Source organism: Neoarius graeffei, chromosome 3 (assembly GCF_027579695.1).
Source record: "Neoarius graeffei isolate fNeoGra1 chromosome 3, fNeoGra1.pri, whole genome shotgun sequence".
Taxonomy (NCBI): Eukaryota; Metazoa; Chordata; class Actinopteri; order Siluriformes; family Ariidae; genus Neoarius; species Neoarius graeffei.
In genome coordinates this window covers 67,119,779-67,135,533 of record NC_083571.1, presented here as the reverse complement: position 1 = coordinate 67,135,533, position 15,755 = coordinate 67,119,779, and the positions used below count along the sequence as shown (strand labels likewise).

Below are 15,755 nucleotides of genomic sequence, written 5' to 3'. Positions count from 1 at the left end.
CAAAAATGCAAAAGTGGTGTTCAGAATCATTACAAAAAAACCCCAAACTTTTTTTGGCTTAAACATTTTATTTACTGTTTCGGCTTTCGATCTTAATATTCCAAAATTGAGAAATGCTGCAAGCAAAAATATTGAGAAATGAATAATAATAATAATAATAATAATAGTATGACCATGCAGGGGCGGCACGGTGGTGTAGTGGTTAGCGCTGTCGCCTCACAGCAAGAAGGTCCTGGGTTCGAGACCCGGGGCTGGCAAGGGCCTTTCTGTGTGGAGTTTGCATGTTCTCCCCGTGTCCGTGTGGGTTTCCTCCGGGTGCTCCGGTTTCCCCCACAGTCCAAAGACATGCAGGTTAGGTTAACTGGTGACTCTAAATTGACCGTAGGTGTGAATGTGAGTGTGAATGGTTGTCTGTGTCTATGTGTCAGCCCTGTGATGACCTGGCGACTTGTCCAGGGTGTACCCCGCCTTTCGCCCATAGTCAGCTGGGATAGGCTCCAGCTTGCCTGCGACCCTGTAGAAGGATAAAGCGGCTAGAGATAATGAGATGAGATGCGATGACCATGCAGCAGAGAAAGTGACAGAAAATAGTAAAGCAAAGATACTCCTGGATTTCTCGATACAAACAGATCATGTTATATACAAAGACCAGACATCGTAGTGAAAGACAAATATCTAAATCACACCTGGGTCATAGACATATCAATACCTGGAGATGGAAGAGTAGAAGGGAAGGAAAAGGAGAAAGTGGAGAAGTGGATTTGGCAAGAGAGATTCAAAGATTGTGGAACACTTCAGTGAACGTGATACTGGCTGTAGTGGGAGCGCTAAGTGCTGTGGCAAAACTGGAGGAAGAGTTGACAAAGTTGGACATCGAGAAGAAGTAGAGTACAATTCTCTACCTTACTATAGGATCGGCAAGAATACTGAGGAGAGTATTGGATATCTCAGGTTAGAGGCTCTAACCGAATACCAATACAAATACCAGCTAAAGAGCTGAGAAAATCAATAATAATAATAATCATCATCATCATAATTTTTTTTTTTTTGCAAACCTGGTAATATCAAGTCGATTAAGTAGTAAAGTAGTCGATAAACAGACCACCTTTTGATGGCTTCAGGTGTCAGATAACTCAATCCATCCATCCATTATCTGTAGCCAATTATCCTGTACAGGGTCGCAGGCAAGCTGGAGCCTATCCCAGCTGACTATGGGCGAAAGGCGGGGTACACCCTGGACAAGTCGCCAGGTCATCACAGGGCTGACACATAGACACAGACAACCATTCACACTCACATTCACGGTCAATTTAGAGTCACCAGTTAACCTAACCTGCATGTCTTTGGACTGTGGGGGAAACCGGAGCACCCGGAGGAAACCCACGCCGACACGGGGAGAACATGCAAACTCCACACAGAAAGGCCCTCGCCGGCCACGGGGCTCAAACCCAGAACCTTCTTGCCGCCCGCTCATATTACTCAACTTCCAAGTAATTGAACTTTTCAACTTTATGCACCATATTTAGGTGTAATTTCCATCTCTATCCACCAGAGGGCGCTGCATATCAATAAACTGACAGACGAGTTTAAAATTCAATTCAGAAACTAAATGCTCATAAAAAGCTACTCAGTTCTTTTTTTCCACATTAATATACACTTTATTTTTTGCCACTGTGTTTCATTTTAAAGGACACCATTAAATACAGAAGGCACTTACAAAAAGTTAAATTACAGATGTGTTATAAACGTATAACTTAATGATTAAAAAACAAACAAACAAACAAACAAACAGAGAAAAATAATAACCAGAGGGCGGCGGCGAACTTGGCAGCCATGTACAGTACATCTCAGTCATATCTAAATATCTGTAAATCTAAGTACAGTATAAACAAGATTTTTTGTCATTAGTTTAATGCCCCTACTAGTTTTGTTTTGTTTTTTTTTAACACACGTTCATTCATTTAGAACACACAAATCATTAAAACATAGTTTTTTAAGTCACGAGTTAGTGGTTTGTGTTTGATTTCATCTTTTTCATTACGTATTAGGCTTTTGTGGTTTCTGCATTGAGGACGTCATGGTAGAGCTCGATGAGACGGTTTGCCTCCCTCTGACCAGACAGCAAAGCACCATGGGTCGTGGAATAGTATTTCCTGTGTGTGGCCTCGCCAGCAAACAGCACCTGTAACGGCTGGTAGAGAAAAAATAAACTGTGCATTAATCTTAATCGTACCGTCATCGTTACTGCTGCAAAGTCGATTATTTTCTTTAACAGCACGATACCGTGTACAAAATGATGACGAATTCAAATGAGTGCGTTAATCATGAATAAATGTGTAATTTGTGGAAGCGCTACAGTCTGAGCTGCTGTTCTAGAAAATTAATCATATCCTAATGACCAATCAGAATCCATAACTGATCAAGACTGAGACTTCGATTAGATGTTCAAATTTAAGACATGTTCTCAATATTACTAATAAAACTAATATACACTACTGTTCAAAAGTTTGGGGTCACTTTGAAATGTCCTTATTTTTGAAAGAAAAGCACTGTTCTTTTTAATGAAAATCACTTTAAACTAATCAGAAATCCACTCTATACATTGCTAATGTGGTAAATGACTATTCTAGCTGTAAATGTCTGGTTTTTGGTGCAATATCTCCATAGGTGTATAGAGGCCCATTTCCAGCAACTATCACTCCAGTGTTCTAATGGTACAATGTGTTTGCTCATTGCCTCAGAAGGCTAATGGATGATTAGAAAACCCTTGTACAATCATGTTAGCACAGCTGAAAACAGTTGAGCTCTTTAGAGAAGCTATAAAACTGACCTTCCTTTGAGCAGATTGAGTTTCTGGAGCATCACATTTGTGGGGTCGATTAAATGCTCAAAATGGCCAGAAAAATGTCTTGACTATATTTTCTATTCATTTTACAACTTATGGTGGTAAATAAAAGTGTGACTTTTCATGGAAAACACAAAATTGTCTGGGTGACCCCAAACTTTTGAACGGTAGTGTATAAAACTAATTCAGGGCGGAGCTAACTTTTTTCTGATGTCACAAAATAAGCTTGACTGCTTGAACCTGTCTCACAGTCAAGAATGATGATGTGATAACTGGAAATTTTTTCAGGCACAGAGGTAATGCTTCATGTCAGCAAATAAAATTGTGGTTGCTCTGGTAACATGCAATATTGCTATGGAAATATATTTTGCCTGTTGTTCAATAAATCACTGAGAATATGACACAAGACTGAGACATGAAAACGCTGCGAAAATATTAGCTAGACTGCTAACAGTTAACTCACTGCAGGAGTCAAGGGGACGTGTCAAATTTGCATAATCATTCATAACTCCATGCTTTGTTGATTGAATTTAGTCACTTTTGGGGCATCTGAGGAAAAAAGAGTACAATACATGTTATGTTAGAGAGTTTCTTTTTGTATTTTTAATCACGTGCTTCGTTGTTAATTTTTAGCTAAACGGAGCACACTGTTCGAAATTTTGTGCCTAGATGGTGGTGTTTATGTTCAGCACTGCACTTCAGGAGCAGAAAACTGATTTCTGTCTGTACAGAACATATTCCTGGAGGCACAGGTTGCCTATAAGTGCTCGAGTATGTCAGTGTGAGGATGAAGAAAATGGAGAGAATAAAAGAGAGAGAGAGAAATCCATCCCTAGTTCACCCTCATCATCTCACTCTGGTCCGTGCTGAGTGACGTCTGTCAGCCAAAGATGTATACTGTATAAACACCGCCAGTCGCTTTAAAGCAGGTCACTGACTGAAATTCCTGTCAGGAATCACAAAATACCAGAACGTTCCTCAGCAAGAGTGAAGACTGACAAACACTTGATTCTGCGAGATATTTAAAGAGGTTTCTGTGTGTGTTAATTGTTCTCGATCGTGACTACAGTGACTTCGGATCTCAAAGAGACTCCTGTGAAACGGAAAGCTGAAACAGACATTCAGTATCTACTAGTTTATGCGAGCAAAACACTGACTAATGCTGGAAGAGCAACAGTGTTTGTCTGTTTCTAAGGCAGCCTAAATGGAAAGAAAATCTTCTCAAAGACTTTTACTGAACGAAAATCTGATTTGACACAGTAATAATAAGAAGAAATATAGCCACAAGCGGTGATGAAGGGCCCGAGCACCTTCAGTATACCAAATCTGGCATGAATCCAACAAACAGCCTAGGAGGAGAAAGGCAAAATGTAAGACGTGCCAAAATGCAAAAAAAACTAAAATAACTCACTTCCTGTTGAGTATGGCTAATACAATGTACATTACAATTTTGTTGGTCTGGGGGCACCAAAGTCTCAATGACATGTGGGGGCGCTATGGAGTCCCCCAGACACACATGGGGCCAAGCCTCCATTCCTGAGTACCGGTGGCCAGAACTGATGTGTGTACCAAATTTCATGAGTTTTTGCCCATGGGAACCACCTCAAAGATGGCCAAATCTTGAAGGAGAAGAAGAAGAAGAAGATAAGAATCCTTAGGGCCTTGCACCTTAGTGCAGTGTCCTCCTGTGGACACTGGAGGCCATGCACCTCTGGTGCTCAGGCCCTAATAATAGTCAGCTTGAGAGACTGAGATCATTTTGGGGGAAAACAGTTCATAAAATGCCAAGTATTTTCTCATCAAATAGCGAGAAACAGGCTTCTACAAATTGAATACCTGCCCTTCATTCATATTAATTTGCACGTCTTTTCTGAAGCAAATTTTATAAGGCATTGTTTTAGCTAATTCTGCGAGCAGTCTGAAAGGCTACATGCAGGCAAATAAGGTTTCTAACCTATTCGCAAATCAGAAAAGTCTTTGCGTCGCTCACCGGAGCCTTGGAGCTCTTGTTGTAAGGAAGAGGTTCGGCCAGTCGCTCGACGTCTCCCCCACTGGAGCCCACGCGGGTGAACGAGTACGAGCCCCTGATGTAGGGGTTACTGCCCCACGACGAGCGCAGGATTCGCCGTGGCTTTGGAATGTTCTGGTTCCCTGCACGAAACAACAAGGAAGATCAGGTTAACGACAGCAGCACAACAAAAGATGGCATGTTGACAAGACGGAAACAAATTTGGAACAGTTCCATCCACACCGTCTTGATCTGATCCATAATGAACATTTTAGCGTTTTGAGAGAAGTCATACTTTGCACAGCCAGATAGTAATGTAATGTTATATAAATGTTGCTATGGTGATTTGGTGGGATGGTGCTTCATTCTGAGCAGATGCCAGTGCAGAATCACGGACGACGAAAGAACCAGAGCACTTGCTCGCTTAATGAATGAAAAAGGAGACAGAAACGGAATCAAAAATTATGGATTTTTGCTTTATTGATAAACACGAAGAAAGAAAGTCAAACAGGATGAGAACACCTGGAGTAAAGAACCCGACCTGGTAGAAAAAGAACGAAAAGGTGGAACCATGCTTCTCAAAATGGGGTCTGGGGAACCCAGGGGGTTTGCTGCCTTTTTTTTTTTTAAGAGTGGTTATTTATTTATTTATTACATTCATCACTCCTGTAAATATTGTCAAATGAAATTCAACAACAGATTACATGAAAATTGGTGCAAAGTTGGTGGAATGACTAAAAACCTCTCTGGCTCCAATAAATAGACAAAATATTATTGTACATTTAAATTCGAAATTCAGTTCTGAGGAACACTTCTTGATTTGCACGACACCTGATGAAGGAATGATCTAAGAACTTGAACTCGAGGAGCTGGTTTCTCACCGATCCACACCAAGGTAGCCGAGAGAAGAATTCTTAAGAAGTCATTGACCATGCCTAAAAGGAGCGTCTCCGAACATCACGAGTGCTGAAAACCTGAGTTCTAAAGCACTCTTACCGTATACACACCAGATGGCCCTGATGATTGTGTGATGTCCACCCAGGTGAACAGACCCACTAGAGTAGGAATGAATGAAGTCAGTATCACCTGGTGACTCACCATGGAGAAATGTTGGGCAGCTTAGTTAATGATGAAACACTTCCAGGCCCTGAACTGTGATCTCCTATCGTGTGTCTACATCCAGAGTGGAGACGGTGTGCAGTGAGTCAGCATGCATTTACAGGAGAATGAGTAACACCTGCTGGAATCTGAAGTGAGATGTAGTCATGTTCCTGTGTGATGCGATAGGTAGAAGTTCTAATCATACTGTGATTAATTGCTAAATTTCCCAACCATATATATGTGTAGGCGGCATGGTGGTGTACTGGTTAGCGCTGTCGCCTCACAGCAAGAAGGTCTGGGTCCGAGCCCTGTGGCCGGTGAGGGCCTTTCTGTGCGGAGTTTGCATGTTCTCCCCGTGTCCGCGTGGGTTTCCTCCGGGTGCTCCAGTTTCCCCCACAGTCCAAAGACATGCAGGTTAGGTTAACTGGTGACTCTAAATTGACCGTAGGTGTGAGTGTGAATGGTTGTCTGTGTCTATGTGTCAGCCCTGTGATGACCTGGCGACTTGTCCAGGGTGTACCCCGCCTTTCGCCCGTAGTCAGCTGGGATAGGCTCCAGCTTGCCTGCGACCCTGTAGAACAGGATAAAGCGGCTAGAGATAATGAGATAAGATGAGATATATATGTGTCCAAAAGTGAGCTTAATTAACAATTATTTATCTCATCTCATTATCTCTAGCCACTTTATCCTGTTTGACAGGGTCGCAGGCAAGCTGGAGCCTATCCCAGGTGACTACAGGCGAAAGGCGGGGTACACCCTGGACAAGTCGCCAGGTCATCACAGGGCCGACACATAGACACAGACAACCATTCACACTCACATTCACACCTACGGTCAATTTAGAGTCACCAGTTAACCTAATCTGCATGTCTTTGGACTGTGGGGGAAACCGGAGCACCCGGAGGAAACCCATGCAGACACAGAGAGATCATGCAAACTCCACACAGAAAGGCCCTCGCCAGCCATGGGGCTCGAACCCGGACCTTCTTGCTATAAAGCGACAGTGCTAACCACTACACCACCATGCCGCCCACAATTATTTATGTTACGTCAAATAATCAAGTTAATGAATCATTCGAAGCCCCGCCCCGTTCCTGACCTGTGAATTTGCGGAGCAGCTCGGTGCACATCTCAGCCACGGTTTCGTCATCACAGCGCTCCATGAGCAGCGCTTCGTCTCCGCAGATCCATCCACTCAGCATGTGGCCGTAGCGTTCGGGTGGGTAAAGCACGTCGAAGCTGCAGATTTTCCGGTACCAGAGCTCTTCTGGATAAGCCAGGTTCTCCAGGTTGGCCTCGTCCTCCCACACAAACTGGATACTGTTGCACTCGGGGCTCCAGAAGGGCTCGGAGAACTCCAGGAAGATCTTATCCGTGGTGCTGATTCCCAGCTTTTGGATGGACAGGGCCTTGTCCAGGGGTAGGCTCGGAGAGAAGATGGTCTCGTGGGACTTCTTTAAGACACCCAGCGAGACCGTAACAACCACATGATCGGCGAGGAACCACTCGCCGTCTTTGCACTCGACGCGCACCGGAGCCAACCTGGGTCGTTGATCCTGGTTGTGGTCAGCTTGGTCGGCATCACCCTCAGCGTCCTGAGCGCTGTAGTTCCAGTGGATGCGGCGGACAGGTTTTCCGAGGTGCAGCACGCGGCTCGGAATGTCCTGGGCCAGCAGCTCTACCACTTTGATGAAGCCACCAGGGATGACGTGGTGAGCACCAGGGATCTCCGTCCACTCTCCAAACTCACTCAGGGACACTTCGTCCATGCTGGCGGAGCTGCTCTCACAGCTTTCCACCTGAGAAAACAACAGCAGCAGAGCTTTCAACAAAGTTTCCAGACACATCTTTGGGGTTTCTCCATAACATGACTGTTTACAAGCTGCATTGTTTTGTTGTTTTTTTTTGTCTTTTTTAGCTGCTGTAATGTACTGTAAGTGAGAACTTGTTTCGTGGATGTTCTTCAACATGAAACGTATCTCTAAAAGGATAAAAATACAACATGTCATCCTTTAATATTTAATAAATAAAGATTGCAACTGTTGGCAAGCTGCTATGGTGTAAGAGGAATAGAACAGTTCAGGATGTGCTGGGATCACATTAGTCACTGATTGATTATTTTCCTCTAACAGCACAACACAACTTGGGGTGTTTTATTCCCAATATATAACTGTTTCTCCTTCATGCCTCTCTTGTAGCAACCTGTACTTTTATTTTATACATTTAGAACCACAACCGTTTAATTTCTACATTAGTAGAATCCATTATTTTATATTTTTACACTCCAGGCTTTCTGTTCATTTCTCAGTTAAAGGAAACGTTGAATTTCAGACTTCTTGTAATCAGACATTACAGATACAGCGAATAGTGATTAGATTCATAAAAGCTGCGGTATTTTTTTTTTTTTATAATAATCTTCCCATATGGCCACTCTGGGAACTGCAAACGCTGCAGTTGGATTAAACTCAGTTCCACGTGGACAGATCTGATGTGCTAGAGTACAGAATGTAGAGCACAGAGTCTCTGTGACTTCTTCTGTGAAAACAGTGGTGTAATCATTTCACCTTTCGGTTCCTCTATTTATAATTCCTCTTCACTTTAACCTTGTAAAGACGTATTGTGCTTTGAGGACAAGGAAGGTTTTTTTTTTTTTAAATATGCTGGAGAACACAGACTACAAGGTGTGGAAGTGTTTCAGAGAGATTAATATTCCAGTGAAGTCAGGTTACATCAGGTTGATGAGGTGCAGAGTTACTGCGGTGCACTTTGCACACAAACGTAGCTCTTTGTGTGTGTGTGTGTGTGTGTGTGTGTGTGTGTGTGTGTGTGTGTGTGTAATTCATACATATGTTCATGCATGAAGGCAGACCACAGTAATCTGTAAACAGCCTTCAAAAGAAAGAAAGAAAGAAAGAAAGAAAGAAAGAAAAAAAGAATTAGATAGATAGATAGATAGATAGATAGATAGATAGATAGATAGATAGATAGATAGATAGATAGATAGATAGATAGATAGAAAGGAGAAAATCAATTGACAAACAAACCGAAGATATGGAGGAAATAGACATAAAAAGGAGAGAGAGAGAAACAAATCCTACGTGTAACACACTAAAGAAGGTCAGAGTATTTTTCTAACTATGTAAACATGCCTTATCCAGTCCAAACCAGTTCAAACTGCATTATACATTGAGAACGAGCAGAAAACATGCAGTTCCTGTGACTACTGATGTTCCCTCTGACTGGCCGTATCCGTCACTTTCACAACCTTTCGTAAGAGAGCTATAACTTCAGCTATTATCAGTAAGGTTGAGTGTTACAGAATCTCACAGTCGTGTGTTTGTGTGATTAGTATTGTGAATGTGTTGTTAATGATGATACAAGTACGGAAAGTAAAGCAGGCGTAAGTCTTCACCCCACCTTGAGGTACTGCTGCAGCATGGACAGCTTCAGCTTCTTGGTGCTTTCAGAGTCGTCAGGGTCCAACATGATCTTTTTGCGCACCAGGTCGCGTGTGAAGATACCCACGCTGTTCTTCGTCTCGGCGCCCACTGGCTTCCCGTTCTGGAAGAACTCCTGGGTCAGCTCGTACACCTGAGAGAGCAAGAGAGAGAGAGAGCAAAAGGTAATAAAGATGAAGGACAAGGGAAGGAAAGAAAAAGACAGAAGAATGGACAGGGTCAGGGAAGGAAGAGAGAAACAAAAAGGCAAAGAGCAAAAAAAAAAAGAACAAAGAGAGAGAAGGAAAAAGGACAGAGATAAAAGAACGATGAATACAGTATTTGTTGCATCATCGAGACGATTTTCAGTCCAAATCACCCACAGCCTTGAAATCATTAGCTGCGTGGAATGCATTCACATAGCGTAGCGGTTTAGCTGTGGAGAATTTTCCTGTAGGGGCTTATTGCTGAATTACATACACGCCTGAGCCGTGACACACACCAGCAGCCAGAATCAGAGAGAAAGAGACGGAGAGAGAGACAGGAACTGAAAATGGAGCTATGGGTCAGGTGAGGTTACTGCTTTAGAAAGCGAAATTTACTCATAAGCTTTGATAGCGCTTTTCTGAGAGCCAAGAAGAAAAAGCTCCTCTGAGAGCACAGTCATGAGACTGATTGAGAAATCTGCTGAAAAAAGACACACACAAAGATGCGCTAGGCTAACGCTCAGGGCTTGCTAAAGCTAATAACATTGATATATGATGCACAAAACTGATCACACACATAAATACACAACCAAAATTTGTCAGCCAAAAACACTGCATCATCAACATATTAAACGTCAAAGCGGCTAGAGATAATGAGATGAGACATGCTTTCCAATGTGTTGCCACTTCCTGTGAATGTGTGTGCATACACACAACCACACACACACAAACACACACACCATACTGCAATCTGACACCAGAGATTCTCTAAATAATTACAGCGGTATGCAAAAGTTTGGGCGCCCCTGGTCAAAATTGCTGTAACTGTGAACAGTTAAGCAAGTTGAAGATGAAATGATCTCCAAAAGGCATAAAGTTAAAGATGACTCATTCCCTTTATATTTAAAGCAAAAACAATTTTTTTTTTATTTTCATCTTTTACATTTTCAAAATGACAAAAAAGGAAAAGGGCCCGAAGCAAAAGTTTAAGCACCCTGCATGGTTAGTACCTAGTAACACCCCCTTTGACAAGTATCACAGCTTGTAAACACTTTTTGTAGCCAGCTAATAATCTTTCAGTTCTTACCTGGGGGATTTTTCACACATTTATCCTTGCAAAAGGCTTCCAGTTCTACAAGTTTCTTGGGCTGTCTTGCATGCACTGCTCTTTTGAGATCTATCCACAGATTTTCAATGATGTTTAGGTCAGGGGACTGTGAGGGCCAGGGCAAAACCTTCAGCTTGTGCCTCTTGAGGTATTCCATTGGAGATTTTGAGGTGTGTTTTGGATCATCATCTTATTGTAGGACCCATCCTCTTTTTAAATTCAACTTTTTTACAGATGGTGTGATGTTTGCTTCCAGAATTTGCTGGTATTTATTCGAATCCATGCTTCCCTCGACCAATGAAATGTGCCCTATGCCACTGGCTGCAACACAACCCCAAAGCATGATTGATCCACACCCATGCTTCAGAGTTGGAGAGGTGTTCTTTTCCTGGAATTTGGCACCCTCCTTTCTCCAAACATACCTTTGCACATTGTGGCCAAAAAGTTCTATTTTGATTTCATCAGTCCACAGGACTTGTTTCCAAAATGCATCAGGCTTATTTAGATGCTCATTTGCAAACTTCAGACGCTGAATTTTGTGGCTAGGACACAGGAACAGTTTTCTTCTGATGACTCTTCCATGAAGGTCATATTTGTTCAGGTGTCACTGCATAGTAGAAAAATGCACCACCACTTCAGGGTCTGCTAAATCTTTCTGAAGGTCTTTTGCAGTCAAACAGGGGTTTTTATTTGCCTTTCTAGCAATCCAACGAGCAGTTCTTTCAGAAAGTTTTCTTCATCTTCCAGACCTCACCTTGATCTCCAATGTTTCTGTTAACTGCCATTTCTTAATAACATTACAATCTGAGGAAACAGCTACCTGAAAACACTTTGCTATGTTCTTGTAGCCTTCTCCTGCTTTGTGAGCATCAATTATTTTATTATTCAGAATGCAAGGGAGTTGCTTAGAGGAGCCCATGGCTGTTGATTTTAGGGACAAGTTTGAGGAGTCAGAGAATTTATACAGCTTTGAAATCTGCATCATCTGACCTTTCCTAATGAAGAATTTGAACAAGCCACAGCTCAATAAGCTAATTAAGGTCTGGAACCTTGGTAAAAGTTACCTGAGAACTCAAATGTATTGGGGTGCCCAAACTTTTGCATGGTGTTCCTTATCTTTTTTCACTCTCCAATTGTACAAAACAAAAATAATACACAAATCTTGCAGAAAACACTGAAAAGAAATGTGTTGTCTTTATCTTTGTGCCTTTTGGTGATCAGTTCATCTTCTGCTCACTTAACTATTCACAGTAACAGACATTTTCAGTAAGGGTGCCCAAACTTTTGCATGCCACTGTAGGTCATATAGTATGGGATTCTGAACTTGATTTAGATTCCACATCTTGGGACCTTGGACTCAACTCAGACTCTACAGCTTGGGAATCTTTATTCAAGTAAGCCTCTACAGCTTGGGACCATGGACACAAGTCAGACTCTACAGTTTGGGACTCTTGACTCGAGTCAGACTCTACAGCTTGGGAATCTTGACTTGGGTCAGGCTCTACTGCTTGGGACTATGGACACGAGTCAGACTCTACAGTTTGGGACTCTTGCCTCGAGTCAAGACTCTACAGCTTGGGAATCTTGACTCAGGCTAGACTCTACAGCTTGGTAATCTTGATTCAAGTCAGCCTCTATAGCTTGGGACTATGGACACAAGTCAGACTCTACAGTTTGGGACTCTTGACTCGAGTCAAGACTCTACAGCTTGTGAATCTTGACTTGGGTCAGTCTCTACAGCTTGGGAATCTTGACTCAAGTCAAACTCTACAGCTTGGGACTATGGACTTTGATTCTACGGGCTGGAAATCTGGACTTGGTTCAACTTTAGAGCTCTGGATTGTGAGTTCAATTTGGACTCTGGTTTGGAAATTTGGAAACTGGGCTTCAGAACCTGCCTCAAACTCTGCATTTTACTTGGACTTTATGACCTGATACTTGACTTGAGAGCTTGAGACTGAATTACTTAGCCTTGATTCACATACACTCAAAGGTTATTAGTCTTGATAATTGAAGGTGTTCTGCCTTTATGGTTTTGGTAAATTAGCACTCCCTCCTGGAACTTTCAGTTTCTTCAGTTCTGCACTTTGACCTGGAACAGGAAGTCAACCATTTTTTTTTATCTTAGTATGCAGCCACATCTTTTGCTGAGCAGTCTCTAAAACATCTGTTGCAATCCTTCCTTTTGTTTATACCATCGAAAGCACTGTCTGTGAGTTCTGGGTTAACACAGGACATAAATTGATATAAGAATGGTATTTTTGTGAAGTACGTTTTATAACCTCATTATGTTGTTAAATTGTTAGCTGAGCCACATGCATACGCAGCTATGTACAGTGTAGTATATCATTTGATTATGCATGTTACTCATTGTATTTTGTTTATATTCTTCAGTTTCACTCCTGTTCATTCTGGGTATGAAGATGCTGCTCAATAAAGTGCCAGGAGTTCGGACGCTATATTCTGGCTCCCGGATTCATTTGAATGGAGTTTGGCTTACTGCTGAATCATGTAGCTACATGCGCATACACACACGCGCGTGCACACACACACACACACACACACACACACACACACATGCAAGGTGAGCAGTACAGAAGGTGCTTAGGTACCATGTTGTGTTGTTTATCCACTGACATGATTCCAAAGCAAAGGAGTCTGGGAGAGTTGTCCCACTGGTCAGCATTAATCTTTTACTGACCTCATGGTAAAGTAAAAATAATTTTTAATGCGATAAAACCTCAGTTATTCAAAAGCTAAGTTTTTCTCACAACTAACAAGTGTTTCAGTGGACTACATGGGACAACCAACTGCACTGGATTATCAATACAAAATGTCTCTTTCCGTAGTTTTGATCAATTTTTGAGCCAGTTGACCACTCATGTATGTATGAAGTTGAAGGGGAAAAAAAAAACTCCACACACACCACACCAGACCCCTGATCCTTTGTACCTCATTGTACAAGTCACTGAACTCCTCCACCAGATCCTTGGGGATACGCTTGCCACTGTTGGTCTGGTAATGGGCCACACCATTCTTGGCGTAGAGGCTGATGCGGCCCACGCTGCGCTCGTCCTCCGTAGTGTGCTCCAGAAGTCCATTATCCTCAGCCAGGTGGTAGATTGGGTTCCCGTTAGCACCATGAATCCAGGTGGCTCCTAGTTCCAAAGTAGCTTTACCTGGGAGGGAAAAACAAGAAAGGGGAGATTTTTTAAATGGTTACATTTGGCACCATCTCAAATGATTTTTCCCGAGAAACACAACAAGCACAGCAGTTTTTTGAAAGCAAACTCTCCAGTCAGGAAGGCAACACTTTCAGGTAATTCTTCTGAAGGGTAAGTTTAACGCCTCACCGAATTGAACACTTTGCACTCTGCCTCCAATGCAGTCCGACGCTTCTAGCACCGTGACATTGGTGAAGCCGTTCTCCAAGAGGGTTTGGGTGGCTGCCAGGCCGGCCAAGCCCGCGCCGATAACTACTATTCGCGGTTGGTGATGCCTGCGTAAGCCGCTACTGAGAGGATCATCTGTGCTGTCCGAAGATATTTCACAACTTTGCATGCCGTCCAAGCTCCTCTTTGAAAAGATCTGTCAGAATGGAAGGATGGAAAAGTGATTAAAAGCAGATTTAACCATGAAACATCCTTTTAGTTGAAAGTAGAGGGTCAAAAAAAGTAAAGATAAACACAAAAGCTTCTGAAGAAAGACTTTTTTAGAACCAAAATCACAACATTTCTGCTTGGCCTAAGATGTCTGTTTAATTTAGCAACAGGCTTCTAAAAATGTGCTAATAATGTCCTACTGACTTCACCAGAGCATTTATTTAGAAAAGTGCATGTCTCTTTTTATTGAAATGAAAAGTTCCTCGTGTATAAACACAGTCGCTTCAACAGAGCCAAAAGGAAGCGGCACACCTGACATAAGGCAGGCAGAGGAAGGAAGATGTTGGAAACAAAAAAAGCAGAGGCTGTAATTGTGTTATTACAGAGGCTGCTCTGAAGGGTGCTATTACATGGTAGACTAAACAGAGCTCTGAGAATAAACTTCCCTTTCATTAGAAATCTATGTAGGTTTATACCTTTCCTTTAAACATGACAAATGGGGCAGTGCATGTACCCCAAGGTGCTACATTATGAGCACATAAACCCCGGAGACAACTCTGGGAACGTGTCATGATAATGGTTTATTCTACTAGACGAAATAAATCAACAGGCACCCAACAGTTTCATAAAGCCCTGGATGACTAAAGCAGCACTAACTCCAGAACCAACACAGGAAATTATGTATAATCAGAGATTGAACATTGGGCTGATTTGTATGTTCGAGTTAACATTCAAGGTTTTATTTTTGTGTGTCACAAAAATGATTTTTAAAAAGCCCATTTTCCTCAAGAGAAGAACGTTCTTCCTCCAGACACCAACATATAAAGAGTTTGATTCATGGCAAAACAGGACTAGCGTTGTTGTTGGGGGTTTTCCCCTTAAATTTGCCACCAATGTGTATGTTTCCACAAATTAAGGATTCAGAAAGACTTAACTCAAGAAAAGTTCTGGGAAACAGACCTAAAAGTGGCCTGTAATTCATGAAAAACTCCCTAGTTGGTAGCTGTTGTGTGGCTAAGGCAGGTTGGATTGGGCAAAGTGGTCAAATTTGTCAAAAATGGGGCTCTGTTTCTTCTACAAGGTTTTGGTTTACTGTGAATTACTTGCCAAACAAATTAGTCTGCCTCCTAAGAAAAAAAAAAAAAAAACACTTGAAATCCAATGTTAGTGAGCTCGATTTCTCAACGAGAACCAGGTGTGACACAGAAGGAACTGATGCACAACATCCGTGTCATGTGCAGTTCCTGTGTAGACGCTGAGCGTGACAAACAAGGAGTGAAAAGTTCAACTTTTAGAGACTGCTGAGGATGTGGCTTAAGATGTTCAGCAGTAAGGAAGACATAAAAACCACTAAAACATCACTTCCTGCAAATATTGACCTTATTACAGGCCTCTTTCCAGCAAAGAACTGAAAGCTGACTGAGTCACAATCAGACATGGATTTTCAC

The 15,755-nt window shown here is 42.2% G+C and overlaps 1 protein-coding gene and 1 long non-coding RNA gene across 6 annotated transcripts in view; one reads left to right on the top strand and one right to left on the bottom strand.

Moving 5' to 3' along the window:
- Positions 1 to 1,925: 1,925 nt before the first annotated feature.
- smox (spermine oxidase) overlaps positions 1,926 to 15,755 on the bottom strand; it is a 17,981-nt gene continuing 4,151 nt past the window's right edge. The window contains exons 2-8 of one of the 5 annotated variants that reach the window (XR_009654331.1): positions 14,059 to 14,293; positions 13,658 to 13,884; positions 9,372 to 9,545; positions 7,054 to 7,753; positions 4,836 to 4,996; positions 3,309 to 3,394; positions 2,102 to 2,191 (exon numbers count right to left, since the gene is read on the bottom strand). Coding sequence is in view for 3 of the 5 variants with exons in the window: in XM_060917182.1 (XP_060773165.1) it covers positions 2,045 to 2,191; positions 4,836 to 4,996; positions 7,054 to 7,753; positions 9,372 to 9,545; positions 13,658 to 13,884; positions 14,059 to 14,266 (1,617 nt within the window). In the remaining 2 variants the exon portion in view is untranslated. Of the gene's footprint in view, positions 2,192 to 2,242; positions 4,465 to 4,835; positions 4,997 to 5,951; positions 6,125 to 7,053; positions 7,754 to 9,371; positions 9,546 to 13,657; positions 13,885 to 14,058; positions 14,294 to 15,755 lie in introns of those variants that run through there. The other 4 variants (XM_060917182.1, XM_060917183.1, XR_009654332.1 and 1 more) reach the window with 4 other exon arrangements.
- LOC132883490 (uncharacterized) lies at positions 12,813 to 13,190 on the top strand. The gene is made up of 2 exons (XR_009654333.1): positions 12,813 to 12,973; positions 13,100 to 13,190. It is a non-coding gene; the product is annotated as an uncharacterized LOC132883490 (long non-coding RNA).